Source organism: Synchiropus splendidus, chromosome 3 (genome assembly GCF_027744825.2).
Source record: "Synchiropus splendidus isolate RoL2022-P1 chromosome 3, RoL_Sspl_1.0, whole genome shotgun sequence".
NCBI lineage: Eukaryota > Metazoa > Chordata > Actinopteri > Syngnathiformes > Callionymidae > Synchiropus > Synchiropus splendidus.
Genome location: NC_071336.1, coordinates 19,327,716 through 19,349,181, shown reverse-complemented (window position 1 = coordinate 19,349,181; position 21,466 = coordinate 19,327,716). Strand labels below are relative to the sequence as shown.

At 41.3% G+C, this 21,466-nt stretch overlaps 2 protein-coding genes across 2 annotated transcripts; one reads left to right on the top strand and one right to left on the bottom strand.

The window, feature by feature from the left end:
• The first annotated feature begins 680 nt into the window (after positions 1–680).
• Positions 681–8,840, top strand: pcolce2b (procollagen C-endopeptidase enhancer 2b). Its single transcript, XM_053860388.1, has 9 exons — positions 681–856; positions 1,533–1,641; positions 2,077–2,332; positions 4,443–4,567; positions 4,713–4,849; positions 4,945–5,108; positions 6,812–6,895; positions 7,647–7,814; positions 8,113–8,840. Exons 1-9 carry the CDS (start codon positions 732–734, stop codon positions 8,241–8,243), a joined length of 1,299 nt encoding a protein of 432 aa, XP_053716363.1. The 5' UTR covers positions 681–731; the 3' UTR covers positions 8,244–8,840.
• trpc1 (transient receptor potential cation channel, subfamily C, member 1) lies at positions 8,654–21,031 on the bottom strand. The gene is made up of 13 exons (XM_053860387.1): positions 20,589–21,031; positions 18,870–19,024; positions 18,706–18,807; positions 18,391–18,593; positions 18,043–18,174; positions 17,718–17,913; positions 16,669–17,005; positions 15,111–15,250; positions 14,882–15,031; positions 10,986–11,170; positions 10,550–10,751; positions 10,236–10,430; positions 8,654–9,431 (listed from the first exon to the last, which is right to left on the bottom strand). The coding sequence occupies exons 1-13, from the start codon at positions 20,752–20,754 to the stop codon at positions 9,204–9,206; spliced, it is 2,391 nt and encodes a 796-aa protein (XP_053716362.1). The 5' UTR covers positions 20,755–21,031; the 3' UTR covers positions 8,654–9,203.
• Between the last annotated feature and the right edge of the window lie 435 nt (positions 21,032–21,466).

Sequence of the window (21,466 nt, the reverse complement as noted above, 5' to 3'; positions counted from 1 at the left end):
GAATAATCGAGGTTTATTTACGCACATGACATTAGACGAAGCATGGTCAATTTTATATATTAAACCGTTGGAATTGAAATATTGATATCTAGATATTATTTCAAGGTGCGGGGTTACGGTATCACAATTTTGGATTTTAATAAAAAAAATTTTTTAGATCTAATAATAATTTGGTGGTTGTTATAGTCCCGATTTAAATATGTTTCTACATTATTATTCAGTGCAAATAGTACCTCAAGTATGATTATTCTGCAATAATGATTCCTGATGTGATTTCAGTGTGATTTAGCTGAGAATTAACGAAATTATTTATTTACAATAACAACAACAGCAACAACAATAATAATTATAATATTAAGCAAGAAAATCTCAGTACAATGTGCCTGTAAGCTTTACCTTGGCTGGGTTTCTCCGTTGGATGGCGCTGGTTTTACAGTAGGCCTCTGCCTTCCAATTATGAAAATTACAATTTTCACATTTTTTCAGATTACTTTTACAAGACGGACTGATACAAGGGAAGGGAATGCACTACTTTAGAGTCGTCAAGTTGATACTCATCTCATTGAAACCTCTAGGCGGATTTTTAAAAATCGTTTTCCTGTCATTTTGAAAAAGACCCTCCTACCTACCACAAGCGCACAGAACAAACCTCGTATTCATGTGCCCCAGCCCGCAGTTGCTCAAGCTTCCTGCAGGAGACGTTTCTCCACCTCCCCAGCTGAAGGTCCTTCATGCCACGGAGCGAGAGGAGGCGAAGAGTCTGGTGCGCCAGTCCAACCATGTGGAGAACCTGCGGAGTTTTCAGCGCGTGGAGTTTACTCTTCTTGGCTCAGGTCTGTGCGCAGTCGCAGCGAAGGTACAGCTTCCGTTTTAGTCATATTTCTGACTGTTTTAACAAAAAGATACACAGAACAACATTTCCTCCAGAGTCTCAACTGCATATACAGTCCAATTCTAACCCATTTTATTTCAATTTCCATGTTGATCTGATCCCCACAACACATCGGGAGTTTCATTTGTTTGATGGGTCCCCTTTTAAATGGCTTTACTGCGTCTGTAAAACATTTACAGGCACCTTTAAATAGATTTTAATACAGCCTTTACGTGTCTTTGTGGCAAGTGAATTGGACTGTAGCTGTAATTGACGCACTGTGCTTCCTGTTATTTGCGTTAAAATGGCTGTGAATGTAGCACAAAAAGTGAATGTGACCCAGTGTCTTTACTACTAGATATCATTTCATTAAATTTCATGATGTTAGCATGTCAAACATGCTTTGTAATAGCATCTGCAGCGACCTATTCTGATCCATTTCTGGAGCAGAAAAGAAATTAGTGAAAAGAGAAAAAAAGAGATTCAAAGCTTGAGCATGTTTTGATTTTTTTTTCTTTCCATATGACGTGAATTCAATGAAATTCATTCATCTTTGTATGAAGAAGTTGTGGTCATTTCCATCCATGTGTATTTAGTTATTTAAAAAGTGCAACTCTACTTTTTCCATCACCCAAAGTGACCTTATTTGCACTTTGTCTAGACCAACATTCACATGTGGTGGGAACATTACCGGTGAATCTGGCGTGATTGGGAGTCAGGGCTACCCAGGCGTGTACCCTCCAAACACAAAATGTGTGTGGAGAATCACGGTAAGTGTAAACTTCTACAATAAAAACAAACATCTAAGAGGCAGGGATTATTATGGTTGTTGTTAACAGAGTATTGCTATTAAACAATTATCTTTACAACTTCTTGGATTACCAGAGAGATTTTGTGTTTCGTTTAGCAGTTATGGATAAAATTTCACTGAAATATATCAACTTCTATGACTTCTGCAGGATGAAAGTGTTACAAGTAAATGAGTAATTACATTTCTATAAAGCTTCCAATGACTGGAAACTAAACATTTAGTTCACATCCAAAAAACATGGGATAGTGAAGTAACACAAATGTTACAAGTTAAATGTTCGGCCCAGAGAGTAGTTGATCTTTAATACTTGTTTACTGTTTATAATTATAAAAGTGGCAAGGCAGCCTGATCTGATATAATCTAATTGAATCTTGACTTTCTGTGCAACTTCCAGGTTCCTGAGGGAAAAGTGGTCGTCCTATCCTTCCGTTTTATTGACTTGGAAAATGACAACCTGTGTCGCTATGACTACGTGGACGTGTACAGTGGGCATGTCAACGGACAGAGACTCGGACGCTTTTGCGGCACCTTTAAACCTGGAGCCTTGGTTTCAACAGGAAACAAGATGCTGTTGCAGATGGTGTCGGATGCCAACACGGCCGGGAGCGGCTTCTTGTCTGTTTTCTCAGCTGCCCACCCCCACGAAAGAGGTACATATGTCATGTGCCTTTTCTGAGCGTTTTCAATCTGTCTTCTAAGCCAGTATCATTGAGATAGCATGCTATGACGTTTTATGTTCAATAATGGAACGACTAAAAGGTGAACAGAGCTTAAACCCAACACGTCAGACAGTTTGAGATTTCCTGTCTCAAGCAAGAGGGTCAACAATTCTGGAATAGATATCAAAACAAGATGTATCCAGATGGAGTTGAGGCTGGAGATAGAGTCAAAGATGTCACGGCCAGGATTCAAGAGGCAGACATATGTACTGTTGAAGGCAGGATGGCAGTATTACAAAAGAGAGTGATGTTTTTTCATCAGCATCTTAGCTATTGTTAGATGCACCACACAAACAAATAACTAAGTAAATGGTATTTTGTGGATTAACAATGTCTTTTTTATTTGTGAAGATACTCATGATTACTACGTTATATAATTACTGCGAAATATAATAAATATGATTGGTTACATTAGTAAAAGATGCACATACATTTGTGGGAACAAGACTCCTACGTACAAACTTGAATAACAGATTCTTTGAGATTCTTTAACTGAGATCACTGGAGTGACTGTTATGAAACCAAGTGTGATGAATACAAAAAGCCTGCAGAAAACCAAAAACATCTTCATCAGTAAGACAAGTTCCAGCGCATTTTTTTTTTGGAGAAGATCCAGTATAAACTATTCATTTTGGGGAAAACTGTGAGAGCACAGAGTATTGTGTATTTGTCCACCCATAAAGAATTTCAAAAAGTTCCTGTTTATGAATGCTGGAAAGCAGTGTCAAGATGGAGTGTGGTGTTAAGATTGTGAAGTGGATTTAAGTAAAAAATAGAAAGTTTGTCTAATGGTGTTATTAACATGCTACTTTTAGTAACAAGTGAAAGGGAAAAAAAAGTCATTTTTACAGGGGAGCTGACTGAGTTTGAAGGTGCACGACTTGGATGACATCCCGACACTTCTCTCAGTGTAATGTGGAATTTCTCGCGGCCTCATAAAGAGCAGTCCAGTGGAAGACTCAGGTTAGAAGAACCATGCAGAGTTCAATGAGACATTTCCTGTCGGGAGGCCTGGAGGGTCTCATCTACTGCTGTTGAGGAATTTTAATGGCTGGTTATCTGCTGTAAACTGGAACAAACAATAGCTGTGAACAGACCTGCCCCTCAGACAACAGCTCGGCTCTGTGCTTGCATAATGTGGACAGAAAATTGCTTGATTAGAAGGGAAGGCACTTCATGAGGAATTCCTCATGTCAAAACCCAGCTGAACTGTTTCATGCCGATGGGTCCTGTTACCATTTCTGGACGCTTGTGTGGAGAGGCTGATCATGAAATGGCACTGAACAGGACAAATCCCATTTGAGAAACATTATGCAACACTGTGACTGAGTCTAAAGTCAGTGACTTTTGAGAAACTCATTTTTCCTTTTTTAAAGAATAATTAGTGAAGTAGCCAAATTCATGTCGCATGATCGTTTTTATTCAGGCTGCGTGTCCTTGGGTGATTCCAGTGCCCCCAAATTCACAATTCTTGAGACACAACCAAAAAACGTACCTTCCCCACTTCATTATGTTTCTACATCCTCTGCTTATAAACTTCTGTTTCATCCTGACCCGCTCTCAGAGGGGAATATATTTGGGAATATAACAGTGAGGCTTGAATGCTGAGACCACACTCATGACACTCATGTCTGTTTGTCTCCTCACATGTGAGGAAGAAGCCCAAGAAAGAGTGTACCTGTAACCTTCCTTCTTTTCTTCTGCGTTCCTGACATTGTTTCTTGTATCACTATTGTGATACTGACAACGCTGCCCAATTTCAGTGACCTCAAGTTCATAATGTCACAGGCCCACAGTGTGCTGTTTTATTAAGTCAAGCGGTTTGTGTTTTGTTCATTTTTTTTTTGTTTCGGACGTAGAAGGGCACATCTGTTGCTCCAGATAGAAGCCACAGAAGTGAAGAGGATTCTGGCAAAACCTTCCTAAATACAGATTCAGCTTCAAAACTCCACTGAAACTCACCTTCACCCATCATAAACATTCCTGAAAAAAAAAGTCACAAAAACAAATGAATAATTCTCTGTGTGATACCGCTCAACAGGAGACCAGTACTGTGGAGGCAAGCTTGACAAACCATCTGGGACTTTTAAAACCCCCAACTGGCCTGACAGGGACTATCCAGCCGGCGTCACCTGCGCCTGGCACATCGTGGCACCCAAGAACCAGGTACAGCCTTGCCACTCAAGGACGGTTTAAAAAAAGAAATCCAAATATACAAATACATATTGTTCTTAATTTCCTCTACTTTAAGTCGTATTACGATATACAGTATGCATTTTTAAGGTTAAATGTGTACTCTGATCTGCACCAGATCATTGAAGTCAGATTTGAGAAGTTTGACGTTGAACGGGACAACTACTGCCGCTACGATCACGTCTCCATTTTCAACGGGCCTGAAATCAATGACGCCAAGAGGATCGGGAAGTACTGCGGAGACAGCCCGCCAGCGTAGGTGATTCTGTCATGTAGGGAGTTTTGTTTTCAGCAGCACTTCCAACTCACAACTGCGGTTTACCTTCAGCCTTCCCTCCACTCTCTTGCAGCCCCGTGCTCTCTGAGGGAAACCAGCTCCTGATCCAGTTTCTCTCCGACCTGAGTCTCACTGCTGACGGTTTCATTGGGCATTACAGGTTCAGACCCAAGAAATTCCTGACCACCACGAGGCCACCCACCACTACCACACAGGCCGTCACCACCAGGCCCATACGTAGGTAGCATACTTAATCCCTGTCAAAAAAAATAGCTGAGCAAAATTCAAGTCTTAAATCAAACTTGAAAACAAGCAGCAGCATTCAGCGATCTTCAGCAGCAATCTCTTCCCTAATACATCAAACATTTCCCAGAGACTCGACACTCTTCCCTCTGACTTCGCTCTGATCCAATTATTTATTTTTTATGAACCTCATTTTCAATGTCTCGTGTCCAGACCTCTCAGCTTTTCAGGTTCTTCCTCTCCCCTCTGGCTCTCTTGCAGTCGGTCGATGTAAGCTGATCTCTTACCTGATGCCGCTCTCTCTCCAGCTGATAACTAACAAATCACACTCACCTCCACACTCCGGTATGTGTGACAGCTGTAAAACCTATTTTACTGCTGTCCCGTCGGTGACGCTGGAACCTCAGCACGCTGCTGTAAACAAAGGTTTCCCATTGAAATGAGTCGTGAATGTCATGGCCGATATGTCACCATCCGCTTGTGCTTAAAACAGGGTGCTCTAAATTTTAATTTGCGCTATATTTGGAAATATCTACTTTTTTTTTTAATTGTATATTAGAAACTGTTCACGCAACATTTTTGTGAATTTGAAAAAGTGTGATTCTCATTTTCATTTCTCCAGTTTAAAGGGTTAACAACATTGGTGGCCCTTCATCACATTCCATGAGGATCTTAGACTCTGCCCTCAGATGTTTCATTTGTGGCTGAAGATCACATGAAATACACAAAATTCAGTGGAGAAAATGGCATCATGTTTTGGTGTGTTTTGAATGATGAAAACAATGTCAGGTCCCTCATGACTATAAGGTAAACATGACATTATCCAAAGGGATGTGATCTTAAAGACTTAACTGTATCCAACAAAAGATAAAGAAAACATTGGATTAAATATATTTGATCCAAGTGTGACAATTGTCAATTATTATTAAATGATCTATGCACATTGTTTTTTTCATTACTTTTTTCCTTAGTTAAAAAAATGCTTCCTCGAAACACACAACCTATGTACATTCTTCATGTACATTCTTTGAAATGTATTGATTCATGAGAAAGTCGAAGCTACCTTTAACTGAATGTCATCTAAAAAAAAAAGTCATCTACAATGTTGATAAAGAGCCTTGCCTAGCAACCGCTCCACCTCGAGGTTTTGTGTTATGAATTATTTATGATGAAAATTATTACGATATTACGATACTGTGTAAATGAGGAACCAACTACTATCACAGAATATACTTTATTTCTGGAATTGTTTGCTGAGACTTCAAGCACAAATATGTAATTTTATTATTTTGTGCTACCTATTATTAAATGATCCATATCTTGAGTCCCATAGTTCTCACAGTTTAAAAGCCAGTGGTTCAAACCATATTTCTATCCCCTGTAAACCAGAAATTTAGACAAAAGTTCTGTGTATCCCCTTGGCGTTAGAGTTTGTCTCCCTAAATGAATGTGGTTCACATCACGTGTGATCGTTTCATCTTTGATGTTGTCCTCCGCGCAGTGATGTCATTGCAGTCTTCACACACTTTCCTTTACCTCCAAAGACCGGTCAAGTCTTTGTAGCTATTTTTGCATCATGTGGTAAAAGACACATGTTCGCTGCATGGTAGCTTCCTCAGTACAAACATGGTAAATGATGTAAAGACAACGTACTTCACAGACTTGGATAATTACAGGCCGCTTCTGTCTCCTTACAGCCCTGAAGTACTCGGTCGCCCTGTGCCAGCAGAAATGCAAAAGACGTGGAACTCTTGAGAGCAATTACTGCTCCAGCAATTTTGGTAAGAAAAAGACTCTTTGCCACATAAGCGACTGTGGCTGATGTGATCCAGCGTCTCTTACATGAAATCCACTCAGCGCACGTCTCACGTCATTCAGGCCACATTAGCATCAGCGAGTGCTTTATAGTCCTGGTGGTGTCGCTGTCTTAGCTCTACAATTTGGTATCTAAAAGACGTCCTTGATGGCGTGTTTGGACGGGAAGGAGTGTGTACAGTGGGACGCAGTTACTCCGAATGTAAATACACTCCGCCTCAGACTGCTAATAAATGAAGTTTTTGATTCGGGCCTGCTGATATTTTCTACTCTGAGATGTTTACCGTATGTGGCGTTTCAAAGAGCTGGGCTTCATTTGCATGTGTGGTCGAGCAACGTGATGGAGCTTGTGGAAAAAAGGAGGCTGAATGATGTGGTGAGAGCGTCTGCATGTGCTTGGATGCATCACCTTGTATTGTAGACACCAGTGCTGGAAAAGATGATGCATTGTCTCTACAATGAGACGTCAGAACTTAATAACTTGCTTGCTGTAAACGCTGACTTGACTCGGTAGCAGCAGTCTGGGCTGGAGATTAATCTGTTTCAAGAGGGTCAGATGTTTGGTTCTGTTCTGGTTGTAAAAGCACTCTAGGTTGTACTCTTTTCTCGCGAAATATTTCAGCGTGTTTAGTGATTTTGGAGAGCGTGGATGGTGTCACTCTCATCATGTTTTGTCTTTTGTCAGCAGTATATTTACTACAAAGTTTCGTTCAACAGCAATAACGGGGACGGTGATCACAGCCGTGATGCGAGGAGGAAGCATGCACGCCACCGTCTCCATCATCAACGTGTACAAAGAGGGCACCCTGGCTATCCAGCAGGCGGGAAAAACCATGAGCACCAAAATCATCATCCTCTGCAAAAAGTGCCCATTCGTCCGAAGAGGTGAGTGCACAGCAAGCTCGCAGCTCAAAACAATGTGAATGCTTGTGATTCTGGTTGACTGTTTCCATTGCTTCTGGCTCTGAGTTTGCTTCCACAACCTTCAAATGGATGATGAGAAGGTCATTCATGTGCGGTAAGGGGCAGAACTCAAAGCCCAAACAGTCAATGAGATGATGTGTTTCATGTAAACATTCTACACACGAGCGTCTACACACATGAGTGTCTCATATTCGGCCCCCCCTGAATGTGTCTGCCGATCCGCCGCTGCATTCAGGCCTTCTTTGTGTGACCTCACCAGGCTTGAACTACATCTTCATGGGTCAAGTGGATGAGGAGGGAAGAGGAAAGATTGCTCCGCATCACTTTGTCATGGCCTTCAAGTCAAAGAACCAGAAGGGACTCAATGTGTTGAAGAACAAGCGGTGCTGAGAGCCCACAGCTGGTGGGATGGATCACCTTAGTAAGACCTGAGTAAGAAGCTTCAGCACAAGCCTGTTACTGTTTAACCATTCCAGAATTTAAAATAGAGGGCTTATGGGTGGTCACTGCTGGTGTCATTTGTGTCTGTCAACACCCCTGACTCGTGTATTTGTTCTGATTGGAAACTCTTGTGAATGGCTGCTTTGTCTTTGTCTCCTGTCATTTACTTTGCCGGATCACTTGGCAGAGTTACCAAGTTTAGCCGCTTCAAATCCAAGTTAATGTAGAGCTAATACTCAGATGAATCATTTCCACAAAAAAAATAATTCAAACACACAAAAGAGCGACTAAAAGTAGCTCAAATTTATTCCAAATTAAATCAAGCCAAATGCTAAACATGTTCATCATTATTAATTTAGTATGAAACAAAATGCACTTTGCAAAAGCCACATTTTTTTCTTAATTTAATTAAAATGTGGGGATAAAAGTGCAATATTTATTACATGAATGTCACAAAAAGTGGCTGTCAGATCAAAAAAGTGAACTATTTTCATATGTGATTAATATTTATTTTCTTCTGTCAATAATAAACACACTGCTACGTACCGTGTGCGTCTTGGTGGCTTTATTTTTGACTTTATTCAAGTTCCTGCTGGTAAGGTGCGGATCAGGTGTGTGTGGTGTGACCCCTCACATGATGTGAAAACCGATCAAGCATAGCATTGGAGGTCAAAGTTCAAATCTGAGAAGGACCAGTCACAATGAAAAGTTTTCGGAAATTATTATTATTTATTTACAATAAAAACACTGAGCAGGAGGACTGTGGATACTATTATAATATAGTTTTGATATGAAGGTTAAAAGTTGCCCTCTGCAACAACTTTTACTTTTTTGCACATGCTTGGGTCGCGCCGCATCATAGATAAAGAAGCGTTTTTAGAAAGACAGAGAAGCGAGCCGAGTTTTGTCTTAGGTTCTCGGGTAGAACATGGCATACTTGGAGGTTCGGAATCCCAGCAGGTCTCTCATCTCGTTGCGAAACTTGGAGAGATCTTGGCGGAGGTCGTTCAGGTTTTCCACCGTGGCCTGGTCCGTGCTCTGCATCTTCTGCCGGGTGGAGGTCAGATAGCGGTGAACCAGACAACACATGATCTTCTGGTAGTTCTCATCACGCTTTTGCTTGAGGTTCTTCCACTCCTGGACAGAGAAGAATGAGAGTGAATCCGTCCATCCATCGATTGTTTTCATCAACAAAAGAACACGTGTTTTTGTGGAAACATTAAAAAATGCAGATGTCCACAAAGCGTGGCTTAAAGTCCATATTAATTTACAGTCTCATTATTAACTGTACAAGTAGCTGGTAAATGCACAGCTTTCTAATGTATTTAAGTTATTTCCTCTAGAACAGATGTGGGCAAAGTGCGGCCCAGGGGCCACATGCGGCCCCTTGTCTGTAATTAGGCGACCTCGATGGGGTCCTATCAAAATTACTAAATAAATTATATATTTTCTAAATCATTCATTGCTATTTGAATTCCAAATATAAATCATCAGTTATTTTTTAGGTTTCCACTTGACCTGTCTGTTTTCCCTCCCCATAGCTAGAAGTAGTTATACTGAAATGTTACATTAAATATTAAATCTTAACAATACTTCTTATCCATAAAAAAAACAAAAGAAGCCATTTGTGATTTATATTGAGAATGTTAACATAAAATGAAACGATATATGTGATAATACAGCATATTTCAAGCACATAGCATCATGGCAAAACACATTTTCCTATGTTCTCTGTGTTTTATCAAGTTACAGAAACAAAATTCGAATTAAAATTTGGACGTTTTCATCTGTCCTTTTGGCTCGAAGGCCTTCCACAACAGTCACAGGACGTAATGTGGTTCTTTTTGAGATTGAATTGCCCACCCCAGCTCCATAACAAAGCCACCCCACAAACATGTGAAGCCAGGTCTAAACACATCCACTGAACACAGCGTCTTTCACCTTGAGACTGTTCTGTCTCTTCACTCTGCCCTTGGAGGTGTGTGAGCAGATCCACTTGCTCATGCTGGTCACCAGATAGCAGACTGTCTTGGGAGAGGGGAGGATGTTGAAGGGCGGCGGCAGCGTGCACTTATCGTCAAAATAGCTCAACCACAGCTTGGCCCGTGCAAACTTCCACTCCTTGTCTTCGTGATTCTGCACAGCCCCAGGATTGAACACGCAGGAATCAACTTTCACACAGTTTTGGCTCCAGCAGAATGTGAAATATGTGTGACGTTTGAACACAGCTCCCTGGGAAAACTCCTGTTACTTACGGCGATCTGTCTGAAGCTCTTGTGCAGCATGGCCACCAGCAGCTTGGTCAGAACGATGACCACCACGATGTTGTAAGTGCCTATGATCATGGCGCCCACGGACGAACGCAGCTCGTCCGAGTAGCTGATGTGAGTGACGTAGAGAGCCACGTGTGCTAGTGAGAAGATGTACCAGAACAAAGCGTAGCAGGTGCCCATAAACCTGTGAGCAGAGAAAACAATGTGCTCATTAACGTCTCCAAAGTCATAGTCTGAAAAATACTAATGGTAAAATATTGACGTATAAATGAAGAAAGCTTCTCGCTGAAGATACCTAATCACTTTTTTTTACCATTAAATCTGTTGAACATTCTCTAGAAGATTCATCCCACATTTCACTGGGATGATGAATCATCCTGACGGTCATCACGACTGTCGAAATGAAGAATATAGTTACGTGTGAAATGCATCATTGCTCTGCTGTGGGCAGAAGATCCCCTCGCAGTCCTTGGTCTGGTTCTTCTCGCGGTCTTTCTGCCCTTTTCCGTAGAGCTGCGTCAGACCGATGGTGAAGGAGAACAACACCAGCAGGAAGAGGCCCAGAAACTTTCCAAACTCTTGCAGCATTTGCCCCATGGAGATCTGTGGACGGGAAGCAACTCTCACTCAGTCTTGCTCAACTTCAGTGGAAATGAGTCATTTTCCAAAATAACATCTGTTTAGAAGCAGGAAGATTAAAACTGTGGCCTTGCTGCAGCTCACCAGGACAGTCAAGTATCCTACTTTGGAAGAGAACTCTCAAAATAATCACCGTTTGTTGACAAATATTTATATTCTGCCAAAAAAGTTTTTCCCAGTTTACCAAGAAATTCATAAACATACAAAGACAGAGGGTCCCTTCAAAGGTCAGTACAGAGAAGCGACTCAATATTTCCCACCAAAATATTTAATTAGACTTACTGTCTGGCTAAAAACCTTGGAGCACAAGTTTCACTTTAACTGGAGTGTTTGTGCAGAACCCCTGGCTGCATGTTTGAACAGCAAGACTTGTCTCATGCTGTGATCCGCTCTCTTGTCAGATCCCTCCACTGTCTGATTTAGGATGTGAGGTCCAACATGCAGTTTGTGTACAACCGAGTGCAGGAATGCAGAAGGTCACCAGCATGTGACCTTGACTTGAGATTCTCTGTGTGGCCCTGTGTTTTTTTTTAATTTACCACTTTCTGCGGAGGATTTCGGAGGAAGCAAATATTGCACTGTCAATATTTTTTGGGCCAACAGAGCTATCCACAGCCTGCCAACCAATTTTTAAAATAATCTGGGGTGTAATGTAATAATATCGGGGATATATGAAAAGTGGTTGAATCAAATCATTTGTCCTCAATTGTTTATTATTATATTTTATTCCAAATATTGCCTTTAATAATATATATAACAGAACCACACAAGGAGGCAGTCTGTGTTAAATGCAAGACCAAATCCGGTGCATCATGCAGCCCACAAGTGCTGCAAAACATATAGTTGTAAGGAAATTCAAAACTCCCCTACACGCCATAAAAGAATAATCTAAATACAAGATAAAAACATTCATTCTGAGTAAATATGTGGGGTGCAGGGTTAAGTTGACATTACCTAAAATTTAACTTTTGACATCCGCAAATCAATTCAAAACAGCTTTACCGATTATGATTTCTGATTTGATGAAATTGTTACTGCTACATAAAAGCAATATCACAAACTGCTTAAGTCACAAAACTAAAAATGTCTCTTTGATTAGAAAAAAATAGCTCAGATAAAATAAATAATACAAGTCCTTCATTGTGTTGTCCTGGTGTCTAGCTCTGTGTTTCCGTGAATTTGGTAAAACCCGAAATGACGGCAAACACAGCCTTCAGTGAAGAATGAGTTTGTACGATGTGAATGCGTGCGTTCGAGAAAGGGCTGTGCGGCGACGTTAGGATGTTGCGTGTAGTTACAATTTTTTAAAATCTATTTTGGGACATTTTAAATGGATTCTGAATCTGGCATACCTCTAGTAAAAAAGCAGAAAATATCTCGAAAAGATCTAGTTGAAGATGTTTTTGCTGAGATTGTTACTTTTGACAGCTCCAAAAATAAGTGAATTACTGTTTGGTGAGTTGGCTGGATGTCAACATGCTTGGAATAAGAGCAACAATAAACACTTAAATTAAGCAATTCAAAACAGATCAAACAACATTGTTTGAAACAGTTATTTGCCTCATTCCGGTCGACTATAGACAAAAAGGACAAGGTTATGCTTAATTTAAGATGTTAGTGAAAAGCAAAACACCAGAAATGAGAAATTCTCGCAAAATAAATAAATGAACATTTTTAAATCCAAGTTTGTTTTTCTTTAAATCTGGTTAAGAGACATAATTTGCCGTGACCTCATTATCTCCAGTTCCAGCAGGCTGTCAATAATTAAACCAGAATAAAAACAACAAGAGCTGAAGCAGGTGTCAAGGAATTCAATGAAAGATGGCAAGTGGATGGATACTTGAGTGCATGTGTTATGAGTCGCTGGTATAGGTGGATGGTCACATATTTTATAGATAACCACAAACAAGCTTGGTTTTAAATAATTGAAAAGGGGCACTGATAGTGGATTCTGTTCAAATTCTGCTTTTTTCTAGACATTCTATCTAGCCCTGGTTCAAAAGTTTAACCAATCTTGTATCAGAGTGAGGGGGATTTCACTCAAACTTTTTATCGTGCATCTTGAAAATCGAAGAAGCTGCCCGTCCTATTTCTTTTTACAGCGTGGTAAACCTGTTAATGAAGTCACGCAGTCCACTGTGTAAAAGAGCTCCACAGGGCTGTAAGACCTCAATTCCCAGTAAAATTGATGGGCTGTTCTTAGCCTCCATAAACACACTGATGCCAGTTTACTGCATTAACACCATCCATAAGGTTAAGTCTGGGTCACATGGAAAGCTAGCATGCTCATGTGGGTTGGCTGTAATATGGCCAAACCTTTCCAGTCACTCTTTCCAGTCTCATCCGAGCAGAATTTGGTGACATTTTCAGGAAGAATCCATTAAAACGTCATGACTGGTTCCAGTGAACAGGTGAGTCAGTGTGTGTTCTGTTTTCCGTGGACCAACAACTCGATTTTGGCAGACAGTGATGTCACAGATTGTGTGGAGGGGATTATAAAAAGATTACATCTGAAAGCAGGAATTAACAAGGTAGAGGTTTAACCACTTCAGCGGCTTCTGACTTAATGGCAGGAGACACCCCAGTAATAGATGGAGTGCTGCATACCAAGCATAGTATGAAGGGTCCCACATTGTGGAAAGTGATGTGAGGTGTCGGCCAGAACAAACCAAGACTTTGGCTCGCTCACTCATCTTTCTTTGCCAGCTGGCTGGGTGAAACGCAGACTGATAAAATGAAAGACGAGAGCGCTGAGAAGTTGAAAATATGAAAACCAGATTTTTGGTTAAACCAAGGAGAGACATTGTTAACATTTTCCGCTGTCAAAGGTGATTAATGTGCAATTAGCATTTAAATATATAAAACCATTCAATATCAAAAAATCTGCAGATTTAGGATTAAATAATATATTAATGCTGGAATGTCTAACTGGAAGTCTATGGGCCACATGCCAATCAATGAGTTGAGGAGTGAAAAGTGAATCTGTATTCCAGATTACAATTTAATTTAGTTTTAATATATTCAATCTATAAACGTTTGGCATGAGACATTGACTGTATTTTACAGTTTCAATGTACTGTCAATACAGTGTAGTTGGAATTCTTTCTCTCAGCACCGCAGCGTTCGAATGCAGGGGAGAGGTCAAAGGTTAAACATCATCATCCCTTTGTAAAAAAAATTTCACCAGCGTCAGCAATCGATAAGACAACACCTAATTTTCTATCATTCTTAAACTTCCTCATCAGTTTGACACCACCAATCTGAGTTATGGACCTGTTTTGGCTGTCTCATGTGTGTGTCGATGAGTATATAAGTATCTAACCAACATTGCTTTTTAACCATGAACAATTTTTAAGTATCTTAAAAAATAACTTCCAATTTAGAGAAAACAAATGTGCTTTGCAACAAAATTGTTCAGGTATGTACTGTAGAAATAAACAGTGAGTTTTATTCTTGAAGATATTCCAAGTTTTTTTTTCACTATATAGGTGCCATGCTGCCTGCCAAAGCTGGTGTGATGTTTTGTTGAAGTGTGATCACACATTCTGGAGAAGGATGGAAGACAGTGGGCGGTGTGTGGGTGTTAGAAATGAGCCACGAAAAAATATGCATTTGATCTTTCCACAACCTGTGTTTTCATCAGACCAGCTACACTATCTAAGCATGTAGAAGTACCTGAAGTGGTCCCAGTATGGAGCTCGTGGTGTACATGAAGAAGAGTCGCAAATAACTGAGAATGTTGGCAAAGGCAAACAAGCCTTCGGCCACTAGGATGGGGTGGAATGCATCCCAGTTCTTCCTCTCAGTCTCCCCCACATTCTTGAACTGCGAAGGAGTAGAACAAAAACACGTTTTGAGTCCTTGTCGATAAAGTGTGCACGTCTGTTTTTCTGTTTCGCCGCACCTTGCTGTGAGCCACTATCTTCAGAGCAAAGGTGGCCAAGTAAAGAGAATTCATCACAAAACTCAGCTGGTTCCTCGACTCTTCCAAGAAGTCCTCCAGCCCCTCGTACCAGAGTCGCTTCACGTCGGACCAAACCATTCCTGGGAGACAGGTGAAATTTACTGTCAGGCAGTTTCATACAATTTCCATTTTGCATTATAAATCATCTCAGACAACGTGGCCTTGAGCAAAACGAGGACTATCTATCTGTCTGTCTATCTATCTATCTATCTATCTATCTATCTATCTATCTATCTATCATTTGATGGCTTTTTAAGCAAATCGATTGTAGTGAGCTTATTTCGACAGCAGGTGGCAGTATCATGTACATTAGTGACGTTGTCGAGCGCTACCCAGGATCACCTATCAGTGGACATCTAGATAGAACTCCACAACATCAGTAAAGTGCATCACCCCTGTCACTGAAATGTACAATTCCGTTTCTGACTTGCGAAAAGACAAATGCATTCCACGGTATGTCACGTTGCTAGTATTGATGGAGTGTGTGGAGCCCCAAAAATACAAACAACAGCCAAAACTATGTGACACTTCTGCACACAGGCACATAATCACCATCTTTCCCACCCATTTGTTTCAGATTGTAGCTCGAGGGAAATGCAAGGAGCAGTATGAAATGACCAAGGTAAGAAAATGGCTTCGTGAACATGCGGCTCCTTTTAACAGCGCCTGGTTTGTCTGCAGGGCGCTTATTAATGTTATGTTTGTATCTTTATTGCACAGCTTCCTCCACCGCAGCCTATCGAGGAATCGCCAGGAAACATGCTGTAGTCATAAAAAAATGATGACCAACGCTTTTCTTTTGCAAGATCCCCCCTGCCAGAGTTCTCTGTCTGATATTAAGCTTTGTTATTACTCCAGTGATGCATGTCGCGTTAAAATGTCCACCAACTCAACACAAAAAACACATTTGATTCCATTTCCTTTCAGGGGAATTCAAGTGCAGTCTTGGCCATCACTGATCAATGTGCTGACAAAAGCAAGATAAGCTTGACCAATGAGCTGTGTTGTTGCTTTGTGTCTGTTTCAGGAGGCAAATGTGAAACCACTATCTCATTGTCTGCTGAGCGGACCGGGCCATTATGAACATGCTAATGGTTTCTTGGCAGGAGAGGAAAGCGGAGAGCCAGCGGTACACAGACAGAGTGCTCTTCAGACCGAGCTCCCAGGTTTGGGAATGAAACATGCTGTTGTGTTTGACAGACGGGAGATTCATTCTATAAAAGTCAATTGAGTCAAATGATAGTTTTAACGCAGTCGGTCGTTCATGACAGTGCTTCATCTTGTTCCTTCTGATTTGATCAGTGACCCTTGACCCTCACCAGGCCATCACGTCATGTCTCATTCCCACTCCCTCAGGCTACATTCTTCTATTACGTTATGCCTCACAGTCACTTCTCCCATGCTATTTTCAGCGAAGCGGCAGATCAATAAACGTGCACTTAAAGTAATGAACCTTTGCTGCCCACACATCTGAGATATCCACCGCATGCAGGCTGACCTATGATCCAGAGGATGAGCAGGTAATCGATCATCTCCAGCTCCGGGCCCATGGTGTTCTTGATGTCTTCGTTGTAGACGAGCGAGTAGAGATTGAGGAGTAGCAGGAAGGTGAAGTAGGAGGCACTGTGGATGATGAACTTGACAAAGGGGGTGTGGATGATCTGGCCCACACGAGAGCGTGGCACCAGCAGGTAGCAGACAGAGAGCAGCGGCCAGAGCATGGCTATACTCAGGACCGTCGCCATCTTCAGACAAGTGTGCTTGCGCCGATAGCTGGCCGTCTCCCCGAACCAGACAGTGTTGAGGAACTGCTGGCAGTTGGACTGAGCCACGAACTACACAGAGAGATTAGGAGATCAATCATGTGAAACAGACAATAATAGCATTATAAGGTTTAATCCATTAACACTTTTATTACAATTTAAGGAGTGATTGCACTGTAAGGCCACTGAAATTTGTAGTGTTCATGCATCAGGGTTGTGGGCTGCCACACTAACAGTTACATAAGCTCCAACTCACTGCTTTCTGGTGGTGAATTTACTAAACATTTGAAAGTAACATTTCAAATCCTGTCGACAGCAACAAGACCATCAATGAAGGGTTAAACTTCTCTGTAGCTTTATACCCTAGTGAATCCAACTAAAGCTAAAATTCATTTTTTTTATTCATGTAAAATGTAAAGCAACAGATTATGACTGTCGGAATTCCAATGTTCATTTCAAGTTTAAGTTGGTCAAAAATACTTCTTCAGCCTGAAATATCATATTGTTTTTATATAACTTACAAATTACACTGAAATTCTATGTTTAAAAAATGTACTTGAGGACGCTGCGACAAAAAGTGGGAGACAGGTTGTTGAAATGGGTCAGCAGTGTTGCTGGAGCCATAATAAAGATTCAAGTGACTGTGAGGATGTGATTTACAGTCTATTTTTGCCTCTACTCTTTCAGTGCTGTAGCCTGGAGGAACTACTTTTAACTCTCCGTGTTTCTCACTGCCGTCCAGCCTCGAGCACTGAAACACTGCACAGCATAACTTGTTCCTCACCTCTTTCTGATTGTACTTGATGGCGAGCTTCAGGCGACTGAGATTCATGCGCTCCTCCAGTAAGCCCCTCTTGTCCACCACATCCTCACTGGACGTGTGATTGAGTATGACTTCCAGCTCTCGTGAGTTTCGGGCCTGAGCCAGCAGGTCCTTGGCAAACATCTTACACTGCTTTGCCAGCTCGTCATAGTCGTTTCTGAAGTGTAGAAATGAGATTCAGTAGAGGAGATTAAATATGTTGGAGAGCATAAAAGGAAGTGTACATGGATTTACTGTAAGGAGGGCAGCAGCTGGTTTCTATGTAATGAGCTAAAAATGATCACACCTGAACTCCACTTCAACAAGGCTCAGCTCCTTGAGGTCTGCACTCAGCTCGAACGCTCGGAGGATGGGATCTTCCTCAGTGAGCATGATCAGAGATGGACTGGCCAGGCAGCGGTAAATGTCCAAGCGGAATCTGAAACAACAACAGCATTTGTAGACAGGTTCGAGTGGAAGTCATATTCATTTCTTCAATCAACATTCTGGTCCAAAAAAATCTGCAGGTTTCTGATCATTCACCAACAAGTTTGAGCTGAAAACATAACCTGTCCCATCTTCTGCATGGGCTTTACCCAAGCATTTTAATAACAGGGAACAACTGAACACACTCTCATCACCCCAGCAGGCAAACCTCGAGTGTCGCAAGCTGTCCTTCTTGTTTTTGGCATTGCACAGCGTGCACTCGCAGCCGACCGCGTGAGGCCGTGGCAGAGAGATGTCCTGCTTCAGCAGCATGGTCAGGATCTCGTAGTTGTTCCTGTGTGCTGCCAGGATGACCGGAGCCACGTCCATGGTGGTCGAGTACTCTGGGTTCTGGATTCGCTGCATCAGTTTCTGAAGGGTCGAATGGTTCAAGTGAGTCTTTCGATAATTTATTCTCACCTCAAAAATCCCATTTAAATTACACTGTACTGAAAATATAAGGCTCAGTGAGGAGGAGACTCACAGCAATAGATGGCTTGGTGGATCGGATGGGCCTGTGATTGAGCAGAATATCCACAGCTCCAACAACTTCAGAGTCAATGGCCACCAGCAGTGCATCCGTAGCCTAAAAACACCGGAGGTCAGTGCAGTCCAAACATGTTTAAAATAGAGACCTTGTTGCACCACCTGACAGCCGTGCTCAAGGAGGAGCTGCAGGATATCGAGGTTCTCATTCTCAATCGCGATGGTGACTGCATCACGACCCAGAACATCCACACAGTTGATGTTGAGTTCACCGTGTCTGTTCTCCTCCAGCAGCTTCTTCACCATGTAGTAGTCACCTGACCAAAAGGAAAAGACGTGGCTGTAAATAGTGGACATGGTTCTCTGCAGAGGGAGTTCAGTATTGAAGAATAAGTAGACCTTTAAAGGATCTCTGCCGAATGAAAAGGAGCACTGAGGATTACGGTTAACTTTTGTAATGTCCTTCAAAAACACGATCCAAAAATGCAAAAGGACCTACAATAACAAAGTGGATGTAATATGTTTAGGCATAGAAACAGCCTGCATAGTTTCTTAGAGACAGGGTGAGAAATTTGGCCATATAGTAGACACTTTAAAGTTAATGCACCAGCATCAGGTCTGGGCAAATCCAGGATGCACTTGCATGGGTTACATGGGGATACAAGAGTATCCTTAGAACAAAAAGAGCTGAGCTGAATATGACGTTCTGCACAGCTTACATTACATAATGGCCATGACCACCGACAGAATATAATGATGATCCATTACGCCGGTCGTAACACACTCTCCTTGAGAATGTTATGCAGTGAGCTTAAGAAGCTGGTTAAGAAATGCTGGCTCTGTTGTTGGAAGGAAACAAGACTGTGAGGAGGATGTCATCAGGGACACAATTGAGAGCATGGTGACCTAGTTTCTACACTGTTAATCATCACTGAGTACATCAAGCTCTGTTCATAAAAGAGCCATAATGCACTGCATTGTTGCTGAATTCTAAGTTCTAGTCAATCATAACTGACAAACACTGACAAAACTCAGAAACAAGGATAACCGCAACAGGCAACTGAACTTTCCTTCATCTCTTCAGACCCAACCCTGTGTTTTGTTTTTATTTATCTGAGATGAGAAGGACCTAAGAGCTGGAATAATGAAACTTTGTGGTGATTCAGAAAGTAGCTTTTGATGGCAATTTGCTCATTAATATGTTCACAGTAAATGAATTTTAACCAGTTACGAGACGTGATTGTACATGATTTCTTCATTAGAATTCAAGTACAATGTTTCAAGATTTTTATTTATTGGCTGCTGCAGTAAAACTCTGAGGCTGCCATCTTGTTTTCACCAAAAATAGTATTGATCTAGCTAGTGGGTCAAAGTGGGTCAAAGTTTTATAAAAATAAATCATGTTGCAGGAAGGCAAAACCCTATTGACGAGGTGTCAGAATCACAGGAGGTTATTCGGCTGTTGCACTGTTGTTGTCGAATGAATTTCCTCCTAAGTGGATCAACACAGTGGTATGAATGATGGTACCAGTGGTATAAATGAGTTCAACTACAAATAATCATTTTATTACACAAAAAATGAAAATAAAGCTTGTATTCCCACATGTTGGTGTGACTAAAAGCAGATGTGCTTGGTGCCTAAACTACATTATTCACTTGCAATGAACCTTTAAAAATGATGTACTGCACTGACGTTGAATTCCTTCCATGTAGAGAGTGTAGAAAATGACAGGCACCCATGAGAAAAGGATCATTAAACACATAAAGCCTGGGGATACATTTCAACAGCAGCTGCGAATGAAGAGCCCTCGACACTTGGAAGGAATGAATGTGCAGCTGACTTGTAGTGAACCTTCCATGCGGGTGGAAATGGAGACCAACCTTTCTCGCAGGCCAGCAGAAAGAGCTTTTCGTCCAGAGTCGTTTCCTCCTTCACCTCTCTCACGTCTTTCAAGGCCAGAAATTTATCCGGGGAGGAAGCGTCGGTGCCCTGGTAGAGAGCGGCCATTACGACGGAGAGCGAATACGGACAAACACTGATGTGCATCCCACTAGACACCGGCGAAAGTAACACGAGAGAGCTTGTCAATAATATCCTCTTCTTATCCGTCTAATTCAGCGCGGATGCGTTCCAAACGCCGTCCCGCGAATCCATAAAGGTCTCTTTAGTACGGACGCATCCTACTAAATCCTACTGCGATATCATCTAAACATGAACACTGTTTTAAAAAAACAGAAATGATTAAAATAGGCAAACGCCGACTAAAAAGAAGCGATGTTTTCATCTTCCGGCGGATTCCATTTTTTATTTTGGTGCTGATGCTGCTGAGGAGGCAACGACTGCGCATGCTCGCCCCCATCTGCTGGTGACGGATTACGTAACAGTTTGTTACGCTGCAGAATTCTGTTATTCTGCTGTTCCCGTTACAACATCATCCATTTGCATGAGAACAGAATTATCCTTTTTTTTCAAAACTGAAAAAAACTTGGGCCTCTTTAGTTAAATAAATCGTTTACATTTAAAATTTTGCCCTTCATATCAAAACATATTTTTATTGACACATAACTGATATTAACAAAACAATGGCTTTGTTTCAATAGTAATATTTATACAAATAAAAGAAAATATAAAAAAATGAGCCCCTCTTGTGTGTGTTTTTTTTATTATGTTAAATGTATTTTGAATTTTAATAACCTACCATACAATATATCCCGGGACAAACATTCAAAGTTCAAATAGTTCAAATATATGACTGTAA

Coding starts and splice junctions, on each gene's coding strand:
- trpc1 (XM_053860387.1), bottom strand. CDS start 20,754: ATGCACATCAGTGTTTGTCCGTATTCGCTCTCCGTCGTAATGGCCGCT. Junction 19,025..20,588: donor TCTGCTGGCCTGCGAGAAAG/GTTGGTCTCCAT, acceptor CCTTTTGGTCAG/GTGACTACTACATGGTGAAG. Junction 10,431..10,549: donor AGAGCTTCAGACAGATCGCC/GTAAGTAACAGG, acceptor GGGGCTGTGCAG/AATCACGAAGACAAGGAGTG.
- pcolce2b (XM_053860388.1), top strand. CDS start 732: ATGCCACGGAGCGAGAGGAGGCGAAGAGTCTGGTGCGCCAGTCCAACC. Junction 4,568..4,712: donor TCGTGGCACCCAAGAACCAG/GTACAGCCTTGC, acceptor GATCTGCACCAG/ATCATTGAAGTCAGATTTGA. Junction 6,896..7,646: donor TTACTGCTCCAGCAATTTTG/GTAAGAAAAAGA, acceptor TTCGTTCAACAG/CAATAACGGGGACGGTGATC.